Raw genomic sequence first — 13,512 nt, forward strand, 5'->3', positions numbered from 1 at the left:
AAATGGTGACAGTTTTTCTTACGATTAATTGCACACGATACGATTTTGCACAAACCTACAAAAGACAACCACCAGGAAGTCAAGCCCAGCATGGGATGCTGAGCCTTTGTCATGTGATATGTGAGGAGCCAATCAAATATCAGTATCTGATGCTATAATGCAGCCAGCCGTGTTTAGAGTTTTGTAATATCAAAGTGTTGGGGAGTAACGAATAACATGTACCGACGTTACATATTTAGAATACAAAATATGAGTAACTATATTCCGTTACAGTTACACTTTAAAGAGATGGTAATCAGAATACTGTTACATCGTTGTAATCAGTGGATTACACAACGGTACTTTCACATGTTTTTTTTAAATCTGCTGGATGAAACAAGTCACGTAAAAAATCATTGTCTTACAACAAAGATCTTGTTCACAGCAGATGTCTGACTCCTTATCGCTTGTCTCATTGTGTGGTCATATACGCGTGTATGATGGTGAATAGTCAGGAGTGAGAGCTCTTACAGTCAATACAACATCTTTGATCAAAGTTAAAGTTTTTGATTCATGTCGGCAAACTGGACAGAAAGCTGCGTGCTGTCTGAGGGTGAAGCGCTGCGTTCTTAATGCCCCTTATGGTTCCGGTACACAGTTAGCGTCACTTGAAGGAGTGAACTAGTTAGCCGGGTGGTTGTCCACCAACTGGAAGGTCGGTGGTTCGATCCCCTGTCCTGGCCAACGTGTCCTTGGGCAAGACACTTAACCCTAGGTTGCGCGTGTGAGGTAGAAAAGTGCTATATAAGTACAGACCATTTACCATTTAGCCGTTAGCTAACTCTTTAACTACTTTAGAAACGTGTTGCTTGCAGTCCGCTAGTTTTATACATGAGTCTGTTTGATGTACGTATTCAAACACTGTTTCTGTGTGTAAAATGACTTTGCTTTGTTTAAAAAAAATATTATTCTGTCATCATTACGTTTTTTTTTTCTGTTTCTTTAAATAGAATGACATTGATGTAAATGCAGTCAGCTGGAACAGTCCGGACAGGTTTTATTGAATGTTTTATAGCGTCCTTTGTAGTCAGCAGGGGCTGATCGCTGATCAGTCACCAGTGTAATATTACTACTGGTCTTATCATGTTTTAAATCCCTGGAATAAACAGAAGCTGAAAGCAATGGACAATAAGAACCAGATATTTATTAAATATAATTTTAAAATTATTTTAAAGTCAGACAGATCAGTATGATGGAATAATTCAGTTTACAGATGGGAAATGAAGGGTTACAGATATCACTGATTGGGTGTGTGAAACATACATGCAGCACATCATGTTCACTCTGCAAGCACTTTCAGGTTTCTGGGAGAGACAAGTACACTTAAGAAAGATTGCCCACCTGTATTTACTATGCAGTATATGTGGCAGTTGGGGGGAGGGGGGGCACCTTTGCAATTTGCAGTTAGGGTCTTTAGCTCTCAGTCTTGTCATGGTGTTTGGCAACACAGGTCAGGTTAATAAAAGGATGCTATCAGAGATGCTGGGCTGCTTTTATGGATGTATGTGATACAATAGCAAGTTGTAAAATTGTTGGATCTACCAGTCAGTTAAGTTTATACTTAGGATTTAGTACTTAGGATTAAACAACCCAGCTACATTCTCTAAAAAAGTCTGAGCACAAACCAAAAAGTTAATTCTAGATGAGCATAGTTTGTGTGCATCCGTCCGTGAGGGAAGAGATGATCTAAAAACTGTAGCTGGAATGTTAAGCTGTGACCCTGATGAAGTACTGAGTGAGAGATATTTAGTCCAGGCCATTAACTGTGCTTGCTTTCCCTCAGTATAGCGCTCTCAACACACCCACGATCTCTTAAACATAACATACAGATGTATCTTAGTCAGGTTAGAATAGTTCACCTCATTCCAGAAAATAATTGAAATTTAACATGCAAACTTTACTTTAGAAAAATATGAGACAAATAATGGTTGTGTTTTCCTTTTTTTTTTAATCTCCTACATTATCATATTTTCTTATTTGTTTAATACCACTATTTCTGCGCTTCAGTTATTCATTCAATAAGTAAATTCTACATACATATCAGCTGGAAAGAAAGAGGAAGAGGGCGAAGGGTCGGGTTCGGGGTGCCCTCTAGTGCAGCTCTACCCCTGATTCCCATACTTTAGTTTGGGGGGAGAGGCAAGGAGGGCAAAAGTTCTGCAACATCATCACAATATTTCACATTGCCACAACATCACAGCAAGGTGGAAGGAGAGAAGTATGTGTGTGTGTGTGAGATTTCCAGAGGGTATCCTCAGAGTTCAGAGAGAGATGGTGTAGTGTGTCAAACCCTGCAGAATGTGGGCTTTCAGTCGAAGGAGATGAGCTGTGCCTCTGCGCTGCCCGGTACAGGCTGAGGTACCTGCTGCTGTGGCGCCTGCTGCTGTTGCTGTGGCTGGGGGCCACCAGGAGGTGCAACCTGGGCAGAAAGAACATGAAGCAGATGTTAGAAAAGAATCATTCATGTATGAGTCTAACGTGGCGTGTTGGACAGGGTTCTAACTGCTGGCACTGGATGAACAAATATACCTGCTGGTACATGGGTTGCTGTCCCGGCATGTACGGCTGTTGTGGAGGCATATTGGGGTCCTGTCCTGGCAATGCTGAAATCATGTTCTGCATATTGTATGGCTGGTAGCCCATGTAACCCATACCGTTGGTGGGGGCTGCCTGCGACATCGGAGGCAAACTCTGCGGCTGAGAGGCGACGTTCTGCACAGAACAAACAGTAGTTAGTGTCATGTCCTTACTTTAAATATCTTGTGTCTAGTGATCAGAAGGTAGGAGTGGGTCTGACCTGGTAACCCTGTGTAGGTGTGGGCTGATAGTTGGAGTAAGGAGGACTAGTAGTGGGTGGACCCTGGCCAGGTGGAGGAACAGGTTGTCCATTGGTGCCTGCAGCCTGGTACATGTATGCGTTAACCATATTGGGATCTGACGAGAGAGAGAGTACAGACACAATCAGAAGACCTATAAGAATTTCACTGTCTTATTGGTACCTAATTATTAACCCCTTTTTCTCACCTGTGGCAGCACTAGGCATGGCCTGATACTGTGGTGGAGCAGCCTGCCCCGGCTGATTCATATAGATGTTGTGCATAGGTGAGCCCTCCACAGAACCAGCAGGGCTGAAGGTGCCTGGGTAGCTGGGTGGAGCACCAGGCTGGTACACAACCCCTCCCGCAACGTTGGGGGGTAAAGACTGCATCTGTACAACAGTACATTTGTAAAAAACAATTGTTGGAATATGAGATCGAAAATTGTATTTTATTTAAATGATGCAAACATGCCTCACACAAAGTATTCTGCTGCAATGGTAAACTAGCTTTACTTAGCAGAGCCCATATTTGGGGTTGGCTTAGCCTGATGTGTGTGCAGTGTGTACCTGGGCATAGGGCAGAGAGAAGGCAGGCATCTGGGCTCTCATTTGGATTGTGTGTTTCTGCTGCTCTAAGCGCATCTGCCTCTCTTTCTCCTGCTCCTGGAGGCGCTGAATGGCCAACTGTCTTTGCATCTCCAGGTACTCCTAACAGTTTAAATACACACACACGTTAGCATGGTAATTGTTAGTGTTATCTCATTGAAGAGATTCTTTTCATCACCTGCTTCTTTTGCCTCATGATCTCCAGTTTCTGTGCCAGCTGGATCTGCCTCTGTCTCTCTGCCTCCTCCGCAGCACGGCGCAGCTTTTCCCTGTGCTCATCACGGAGCGCGTTGAGGGCTGCCCGAGCATCACGCACCTGCGCCAACTTGTCCTGCAGCCCCTCGTAATACACTATCAACAAACAGACAGAATGTCACAGTTTAGAGAGCAGACACAGAGACGCACACAAACTTGCACGAATCCAACACTCACATCGCTTCTCGTCCAGCTGATTAAGGATGTCCAGCAGCTGGGGGTGCATGTTGTTTATCGACTGGAAGAGTGAGAGCACAGCGCTGTCGTTGGTAATGCTGCGTCCACGCATGTGGTTGCTCTTCATGCGGTTAAGGAAGGTGGTGACGGCATTCTGCAGAGCCTTCAGGAACTGCTCATGGTTCTCCTCTGATTCACCGTTCTGGTACTGCTGCTGTCAGGGAAGCAGAGAGCACAGAGTCATTCATGGTTTGCTCACTCCAGGTTGACAATACTACAAAGTTTCAACATACCTCCACTATGCTGACAGGCTGGACATGACTTTCTACAGGCGGAGTGATGGAGGGAAGTGGCTCAGCCAATGGCACTGGGGCAGGGGCAGAGGGGGTGGGACTCTTACGGGCCTCTTCCTGTTTCTTCTCCCAGTATGTTCTGTTCAGGTAACGAGCCAGCTGAAAATATGAGACATAATCACATTAGTATCAAGAGTACAGTGTGCTGTAGAAGTTTAATTAGTAAGTATTTTATGAAGTGAAGCATGAATATGCCACAATACCTCAGGGTCTACATCTTCAGCTGATGGAGCAGAGGAGTTCTGCAAAAGTATGCGTCACAAATTTGTCAGTAAAACGAAAACATTATGTTTGTAAGATATTCAACATATTGTATTTAAAGTAGTCTTACCACTGGGGGGGTGTACAGGGTGCTGACTGGTGGGGCTGATGAAGTCACTGGGGTGGGATCAGCTTTGGGATACATTGAGTATGAGTTCTTTTGTCTCTGTAAGTCAACAAACAGCCAGGTGTTACTTGTTTATCCAATAAATGTTTGTATAAATACAATAAAAAATGTCAGTCAGGCAACCCACCATCCGCTCCTTCTCCTCAGCCTCACTTTGAGAGAGGGCGATAGCCAGCTGCAGCTCCTCCTCCTCCTGCAGAGCTGCCTCGTCTCTCTTTGGGGGCATCTAGTGGGAGAGAAGGACAATCATGAGATCCAAGGAGCAGAAAGATTGGATGTTTAAAGGAATGAAGATCCGGTTAGAAATTACTCTCTCTCAGTTTCATTCATAATAATCCAATAAAAAGTCTTGCATCCTCAGTTTTCACAGCCATTCGGAAGTATCTAACCCATAGATCACTACTTCTCCCCCAACAAAAGCAAAGCAAGTGTATCTTTTCCTATTAAAGCTCACCTTGTTCTTGTCTGATTGTACATTTACCTGTGACTGCTGGGACAGTGGGCTGGTCAGGTACTCAGGTGGCAGTTCAGCAGACCCAGTGGTGGGTGCCTTTCCTTCAGCTTTCCTAAGGGGTGGAGAGAGGGAGGGGTGGCTGATGAGGAAAGGGATCAGGGAGGACAAACAGTCTTGTAAATTAGAACATGCTGCTGGAAACAAACAACAAAAACTCTTCAAACAGAACAGCACAAGAAAACATACAGGGACATGTTTACAATAAACATCAACATATTATATTATTAATTATATATTAGAAATCCTTTCATAAACATATCTGCAGCACCCATGGTCAACAAACTTCTTACAGTGAATGCATTTCAAACTAGTTGTGGCATTTATGTTATAATTTCTGTGAACTCACTTGTTAAGCAGCTCAAAGCAGGGCTCACACACACGCACTTCCTTCTCAATGCCAAACTTTGGAATGGTGGAATACTTAGACGAGCACTTGCCACAGAAAATCTGGCCGCAGGCTCGACAGTGGTGCTGCAAAAGATGGAACACAAATCCAGGTCAATATCTGAACTCCCCAACACAAGCCCTGCAGCAATAGTGAATAAAGGAGAGCAATAAAATCCCCAAGTGGCCTAAATACCAGGAAGCCCAGCCTACCTTTCTTGTCATAACTCCAAACTGGACTCTGCACCGGTGGCACTCCTCAGCATCAACCCAGTCCGGAGCCTAGATGATGACACATTACTGTCATGACTCAGATCTTATATTTTGGGGCAGTTATTGTTCAAAATTGAAAAGTCTAATTTAACAAAGAACCATTGAAAAAAGACATCTTACTCTCTCAGCTGCAAACATTGCATCACTCTCCTTGAACTCAGGGAAAACATGACCTGTTGGAAAGATAAATCGACTATGAGGACAACAATGCAATCACATGCTTAACACATTTTCACTACAAGCTTTTACACCAATTTATGTTGTCATAAAATAAGGCTTAATTTACAGGGAAAACCCCACCATTATAGGATTATTTATTTTATTTCACTAATGAAATCACTGTATATTTGCAAGCATATAATGTATGAGGTGATTAAATTCCTAGATGAGAATAATAATAAAAGTAAAGACAGCTTACCTTCGACTTTCATAATTTGATAGGTGTCTTGAACCACCTTGTATTTGGGTTCATTACGGAAAGCGTGAGCCCACGCCTGGATTAGATAGAGGATCTTGTTTCTGACATTTGGTTCCGTCTGTTTCTAGTAATATTAGCACAGGAGAGCATACAAAATGTTCAAGGTGTTCCCTCTGCAATGGCATTTGGTGTTAGATTTAAATACACATGTCTAAAAGTAAGTAAGTATGTTTTTGACTCTAAATCGCCACATTGTTCTAAAATGATACTGACAAATCATCAGTCAAGTTAACTACTTCATTCTAACAGGTTAAGCTGGTAAGTAGTGATTAGGCACCAACCATCCATGTTTGAAATATGTATTGATAACAGATGCACAAACTGCTTCAAAATAATAATGAAGCAAACATTTAAAGTAACTTCGTCCTTAAAATGTTCTTATCTTAAGGTCACAGAGGGGTGCATATCAACATTAACATTAAACAGGACAAATAAGTTCAGAAAAGTCACATCAGTGATTATTTCAAGTTAAAAGAATGTGTCTGCGCAAATTAACCTGTGAATATGTCCCACACTAGTAATGTTTTTACTCATACAGCAACAGAAAGAACATTTACAAACAAACCGGACAATTCCACATTTAAATGTATGTCTGTGCAAATCAACCTGCATTCTTCCAGCGCTTAGTTTGGTCGTAAGGAGCAAACTGACTAAACGTATCGCGGATTCTCGGCTGAGTGGAATTCTTTCCAATATCTGCTGAAGGAGACTTCGCTGTAATGTTTTCCTATCTTGCTGTGGAGTCAATAAATAAAGGTCGGGAGGCAGCTTCTCCAGTCGGAGTTCATTCCTTTGATATGAGCAAACATTCCATTACTATGGCCCAATTCACACTGGAGAAAGTCATTCCAGCTAGAGTAGGATTGTATCTGGATAGTCTTTAAGCTGGATACGTTCAGACCTATTTTCAAATCTGGCTATCACACAAGTGTGTCTGCACTCAATCCGGCTTAATCCGGCTTGTTTGCGGACCTCCAAACCACTAGGTGGCACCTCGTAATATACAGAGTCCATTCAGGCCGCAGTAGGACCGCGTGTGTGCATGCGTCATGCGTTTTTTGTCCCGTGTCACGCCCCGTGAACCGGAAGTAGCACATCGCTAACTGGAAGTAGCATATTGCTAACCGGAAGTAGCACGTCGCTAGCCACATTTGCGTTCACACCTGAGCCACATTTGAGCCAATCTGGCTAGATCCACCTCAAGTAGGTGGCCTTCCTCCATTATTGTTACTGTGGGCTCACATGTGCGCGCCTGCGTCGCACACAAAAATGCGTCATCATGACGAAGCACTAATCGCCGTAATCGATAAGTGGCAAATATTAATCGGTGACAGTTTTTCTGACGATTAATTGCACACGATACGATTTTGCCCAAGCCTACACAATGACAATGACATCACCAGGAAGTCAAGCCCAGCATGGGATGCTGAGCCTTTGTCATGTGATATGTGAGGAGCCAATCAAATATCAGTATCTGATGCTATAATGCAGCCAGCCGTGTTTAGAGTTTTGTAATATCAACAGTGTTGGGGAGTAACGAATTACATGTACCGACATTAAATATTTAGAATACAAAATATGAGTAACTGTATTCCGTTACAGTTACACTTACAACAAAGATCTTGGTCATAGCAGATGTCTGACTCCTTATCGCTTGTCTCATTGTGTGGTCATATACGCGTGTATGATGGTGAATAGTCAGGAGTGAGAGCTCTCACCGTCAATACAACATCTTTGATCAAAGCTAAAGTTTTTGGTTCATGTCAGCAAACTGGACAGAAAGCTGTGTGCTGCGGGTGACAGAGAGGACAGTGCAGCCGGACTGATGGATCAGAGTCTGAGGATAAAGCGCTGCGTTCTTAATGCCCCTTATGATTTCGGTACACTGTTAGCGTCACTTGAAGGAGTGAACTAGTTAGCCGGGTGGTTGTCCACCAACTGGAAGGTCGGTGGTTCGATCCCCTGTCCTGGCCAACGTGTCCTTGTGCAAGACACTTAACGCTAAGTTGCGTGTGTGAATGTGAAGCGCTATATAAGTACAGACCATTTACCATTTAGCCGTTAGCTAACTCCGTACGGATTTAAGTAGAAACGTGTTGCTTGCAGTCCGCTAGTTCTATACATGAGTCTGTTTAATGTACGTATTCAAACACTGTTTCTGTGTGTAAAATGACTTTGCTTTGTTTAAATAAAAATATTATTCTGTCATCATTACGTTTTTTTCTGTTTCTTTAAATAGAATGACATTGATGTAAATGCAGTCAGCTGGAACAGTCCGGACAGGTTTTATTGAATGTTTTATAGCGTCCTTTGTAGTCAGCAGGGGCTGATCGCTGCATTCAATCACTTAAAATGCAATTTATTCCAAGTATTCAGAATACATTACTCAGATTGAGTAATGTAACAGAATACATTACAAATTACCTTTTAGGGCATGTAATCTGTATTCAGTAACTGAATAATTTTTAAAAGTATTCTTCCCAACACTGAATATCAATAAGTCACCTTCAGTAGCTCCTTCAGTTCCTCCATGGTTTGTTTGCTTGCCACTTCATCGTGCACGGTCTGGCCACAGTTCTTCACCACTGACTCCAGGACCTAAAGAATGAGACACATTGTGTTTCTATGTTCCATTTACATCACATAAAATACCACAAAACACATAAAAACAGACCTGCACATATCTGTTAAATTACAAACAATATGTCCTACCTCAAGTGCATAAAGAGCCACATGTGGATTTTTGTCATTCAGCTTCTTCTTGATGGCCCCAATAGCATATTTAGCCCTGCAAGGACAAGTACAAATCATCATAAAAATGATATACCTAATGTTGTTTCTATGTTTGTACAGAGGTGTTGAATAGAATCACTTACTGTGTGTCTCCTTGTCGAATGAGATCACAGATCTGCAGAATGGATTCCCAGTCAGTCTCCAGGAGCAGCTGACTGGTGGCTTTATCTGTAATGTAAAACAAACCTGTCCCTCAAATCGCCAATCTTTACTTTTCTTAACGTACAGAAATAAACAATCAAGCGTGTAGTGACAAACTGATTGCTGGCATTAGACTAAAAATTACAATAGACATCCATAGAGATCTTCCACTTATTGTAGCTATTGGTTCTTTTGCTTTAACTTTAGTCACACAGTGATGTTTACCATCAGAACAATGTATCCTCTTATCATACTGACAATGTAGTACACAAAATTTAAAGACCATGTTACTGTTTTACCAAAGTATACATTTTTTTTATTAGTAGTCATTATGACAACCGTTTCCCCAAAGATGATCACAGCTATTATTATTGTATTTTCTAATCTCACTGTTGCCTTTTCATGGAATGATGCTAGTGTTGTCTAGTTATTAGCCATATGAGGCTATCTGATATGAATGTGTCTGATTTAGTGTACCGGTAACCTTGATCTATACGGAGTTCACTACGTTTGGAGCTAACTATATCTGCTTGGCAGCTACTGAATTAACCTGTTGTAAATTTAGAACAGACACGTCGCTCACAAATAACAATGTCCAGCCCGTCTGGTTTCCTTTAACACGTCAATAGTTACAAACTAATCCCCATAAGAGATATGAACAGCTGGCTAACGTTTACATTTACGTGTCTGAAACTGACTTCCTATGAATCAACAACATGATTTAGCATTACTGAAAGCCCTGTGATAAGACCCGATGACACACCTTTGACCAAACGCCACAAAAACAGGCAGCGAAGATTGAAAAGTTTAACATATTTTTGGTCGGACTGTAAATTTTAGTGAGCTCATTAGGGCCTTAGAACAATAGCAGCGAAATTGTTAGCAGGCTAAAAAGAAGCTAGCTGGCCTGAGAGCCACAGCCCCAGTGTCTGTCAAAACAATACGCTGGAAAACATCGCACTTTGACTCATAGTTCACTAATAAGCTATCAACTTTGCCAATATACTATACACTTACCGAGAAGCCTCTCAAATGTGCCTCCACCTTTCCCCATGTTTGATTCGGAGTCGTAAAGAGGATGTCGAGACGTCTTATTTGATGAACGGTCCCTGATATTTTTCACCGCTGAGCTTAGCCTGTTAGCTTGTCTGTTAGCCACGGAGCACAGCTGTAAGGCTCTTCCTACTTCCTGTTTCCGTCACAGAAATAACGACTCTGGGGAAATGTCTCCCTCTAGTGGCGAATAAAGGAAACAACAAGTGCACAAACAATCTTGACATTGGAGTATATGGAGAGTGTATTTAGGATTTTGACAACGTAAAATGACCTTAACATGATATTTTATTATAGAATGAAATAAATAAATAAATAAATAATAAAAACCTAATCTGACACAGCTGCATACAAAAGAATAATCTGACCCCTTTCTACAGCCTTGCTCATTTTTGTCATGAAATGTACAATATTACAATATGATTAATATGGCAGCACTCATGTGGTTACTCCTGTGGATGGATCTCATTGTGAACAATAGCACTGAATAAATGTTTAGTGTCACTGCACGTAAACAACGCACTCGTCTCACTCTGCGTTGATCCCATTCCATTTGTACAGTAGAGCAGCAGAGCCTTACAGTATTCACACAGCATGACCCTATCACTGGTATAGGCCTACTTAGGTCATGTATGAGTCACTACCTGGCACTTGGAACACTGCTGGCCATTGTTATTGTGTTGCTGTAATGCTATATAAAGTGGCATTGTGTTGCTCTGTCCTTTGCTGTCACAGACAGAGAGGAAAACAACGGACGGAGCGAATGCACCATCAAATGTATGATACAATACAGTAAGAGAAATCATGTTTCTCAAGAATAGATTAGAGACAATAGTCTAGAAACAATAACCATTGACACACACAATACGGGGTTTAGTATGTTGATCAGGTTTTCCTTATTACATTTTTATTGTGATTGTAAGATAGAGCCTGGTTGAATTTACATTTTAGAAAGCTATGTATTTTATTATTTATGTATTTTGTGTTTATTTATTTATTTATTTTGCAGCTGAAGCAGAAAAGATGAGATGAAAGGTAAGACAACACACACTCACACACGCTTCTCAACAATATGGCACCACAAGCAAATGTACACACATCCCCATTGTTCTATTGTTCGTCATTCAGCAGTAGTGTTTACATAAATGAGTCAAACAATGATTCTTCTTATAGACCACAACTCAGTAAACACACGCTATTTAAAAAAAAAAACACACATTTACCTCAGTCAAGGATACAACTTTTATTTAATTTTACTGACAGACAGAGAATGGGTTATTAAAGATATCAGATCATAAAATGAGTTCAGTTTTTCTTAAACCGCCTCCTGTGGCTGTTTAAAGAAAAACAAATGGAATAACATTAAATACAAAAAAAAATAATACAAGGAGCAAATTCAAGAGGAGAAAAACAGGTTTGTCATCATTTGGGGAGGATCTGTGGGGCTTTAGGGACATTTTAGAAATTAGACGTAACCTTTGACTTGTGTGGCAGGTGCCCTTCGAGGACTGCTTTCTCCACTGCTGAATGTGGGAGAGCCAGGGATACCAGGGGGGCTTGACCCCGCATAGAGCAGAGATCCCCCAATGAGGAGCAGGGCCGAAGCCCCCCAGCCGATATAAAGGCCAGGCCCGAGCTCACGTTTGTGTGGAGCGGCCACATGCGGATCGTAGAAATCCCTGATGATAGAGTGGGCAGTCCAGCAGACAGGCACGAGGTAAAGGAACCCTGCAATGGCAAAGAGAGCACCAGAAATGCGAGCGATGCGAGCCTTAAGGCTGTTTATGCCGATGCATTTGGTGCATTTGACTCCTAGGACCCCCAGAGCCAGAGCCAGGCCGCAGAGCAGGATGGAGAAGACGGTGAGGCCACGGGCGGCCTGCATGTCGCTGGGCAGAGCCAGCAAGCTATCGTAAACCTTACACTGGATCTGACCTGTGCTCTGCACTATGCAATTCATCCAAAGGCCTTCCCAAATGATCTGAGCTGTCACTATGTTGTTACCGATGAAGGCAGTGACCCGCCATAGGGGGATGGCACAGACTATTAAACCACCCACCCAACCCACAAGGGACAGGATTAGGCCCAGCAGCTGCATGCCCGTTGTTGCCATGGCAAAAGGTGTTGTTTGAATCAGATGGAATTGTCTTTTATATCAATCTGTAGTCCTAGGAAGAAAGTCTGTGGTAGTAGGTACGTTGTGATCCCCTGGATGACGCTCCACTTGTGGGTGACGACCTTGATGAGGTCAGCTTAGGTTAGACCAGGACAGGTATACTGAAACACAGAAAATGACAGAAATAGATCCACATTAGGTTTTCATACCACAGGCTAAATACATAACACAATGTCAAGCACTACATTAGGAACATATGAAAAGACTACTGGAGCATAATTTATCATAAATATTTGGAAACAGGCTAGGAGGCCCATGTTCAGTGGATTCCAGTAAGAAGCACAGAGAATGGCCGTCTTTGACACAGCTGTGGGTGTCGAGCTACGCCTTGCCGGGTGAGTGGATTATCTCAGAAAAACATGAGGAGATGCTGAACACAAGCAGCTTTCACAAAAGCTTGTGGAGTGGGCCATGAGGACCTGTGTCATAATTATCACAGCTCTAAGACTCTGTGTTTTACTCATCCACCTCTGATTAAGGTCAATCCAGGAGGACCCTGGAAGGTATTGTTTATGAAGTCATTCAGAGATAATAAATCCTAACATCCTTCCTGAAAAAATTTCACTAACACGCTGATGTACCGTGTATTAATAAGAATATTCACCTCTAATGAAGAATGCTAGATCCCCCCTGGAGATGATCTACAGGTCAGTGTTTGCCGTCAGCCCCAAGCGTCCAGTTGAGTCCTTGGGATGGCCAGATAGCAGGGGAGGCTCCTTCTCAGAGTCTGCAGCAGAGAGGGGCGACCAGCTTCATCACACTCAGGACTGGACTGGATATGGGGCTGCCCTTCCGAGATGCCAGCGCGAGTCTGTGCGGGCAGTGGGCAGAAGCATGCACGGCTGTGTGACAGTGTGTGAATACGTGAATGTGTTTGAGTGTGTCTCCCAGTGCCTGGTGTACGGGCACAATGCCCCGCTGTTTGGCTGCGCCCTCCCTCCCAGTTCCCTGTCAACCTCTGTCCCGGCCCTGCAGCCCCACACATCCATCCAACTCAGCAATCCTCTTTTTCTCCTCTTGTTCCTTTATGAGAGCTTTCTCTTTTCTGCTGCTTTTTCACTCTG

The 13,512-nt window shown here is 42.7% G+C and overlaps 2 protein-coding genes across 6 annotated transcripts; both read right to left on the reverse strand.

Moving 5' to 3' along the window:
- Positions 1-1,163: 1,163 nt before the first annotated feature.
- LOC114439287 (hepatocyte growth factor-regulated tyrosine kinase substrate-like) lies at positions 1,164-10,401 on the reverse strand. 5 transcript variants are annotated; one of them, XM_028411122.1, is made up of 20 exons: positions 10,237-10,401; positions 9,162-9,246; positions 8,998-9,073; positions 8,791-8,883; positions 6,226-6,349; positions 5,928-5,980; positions 5,748-5,816; positions 5,497-5,621; positions 5,118-5,202; positions 4,764-4,862; positions 4,580-4,675; positions 4,452-4,490; positions 4,189-4,347; positions 3,896-4,106; positions 3,642-3,814; positions 3,425-3,565; positions 3,064-3,247; positions 2,837-2,973; positions 2,569-2,751; positions 1,164-2,458 (listed from the first exon to the last, which is right to left on the reverse strand). In XM_028411122.1, the coding sequence occupies exons 1-20, from the start codon at positions 10,271-10,273 to the stop codon at positions 2,348-2,350; spliced, it is 2,280 nt and encodes a 759-aa protein (XP_028266923.1). In that variant the 5' UTR covers positions 10,274-10,401; the 3' UTR covers positions 1,164-2,347. The 5 variants fall into 5 exon arrangements, with proteins under 5 accessions (XP_028266923.1, XP_028266920.1, XP_028266921.1 ...); XM_028411119.1 differs by having other exon boundaries at positions 5,118-5,229; XM_028411120.1 differs by having other exon boundaries at positions 3,896-4,109; positions 5,118-5,229; positions 6,226-6,343; positions 10,237-10,400.
- Positions 10,402-11,500: 1,099 nt separating this feature from the next.
- Positions 11,501-12,412, reverse strand: cldnk (claudin k). The gene has a single exon (XM_028411124.1). The coding sequence runs from the start codon at positions 12,383-12,385 to the stop codon at positions 11,738-11,740; it is 648 nt and encodes a 215-aa protein (XP_028266925.1). The 5' UTR covers positions 12,386-12,412; the 3' UTR covers positions 11,501-11,737.
- Between the last annotated feature and the right edge of the window lie 1,100 nt (positions 12,413-13,512).

The sequence above is a fragment of the Parambassis ranga genome, chromosome 8 (genome assembly GCF_900634625.1).
Source record: "Parambassis ranga chromosome 8, fParRan2.1, whole genome shotgun sequence".
Lineage (NCBI taxonomy): Eukaryota > Metazoa > Chordata > Actinopteri > Ambassidae > Parambassis > Parambassis ranga.

What these genes read in the sequence shown, in the direction of transcription:
- LOC114439287 (XM_028411118.1), bottom strand. Translation starts at nt 10,273, where the DNA reads ATGGGGAAAGGTGGAGGCACATTTGAGAGGCTTCTCG. An exon ending in CAATGTTTGCAGCTGAGAGA is followed by an intron (nt 5,817 to 5,927) that starts GTAAGATGTCTT and finishes GTCATCATCTAG; the next exon opens with GCTCCGGACTGGGTTGATGC. An exon ending in AGCAACCCATGTACCAGCAG is followed by an intron (nt 2,459 to 2,568) that starts GTATATTTGTTC and finishes CTTTCTGCCCAG; the next exon opens with GTTGCACCTCCTGGTGGCCC.
- cldnk (XM_028411124.1), bottom strand. Translation starts at nt 12,385, where the DNA reads ATGGCAACAACGGGCATGCAGCTGCTGGGCCTAATCCTGTCCCTTGTG.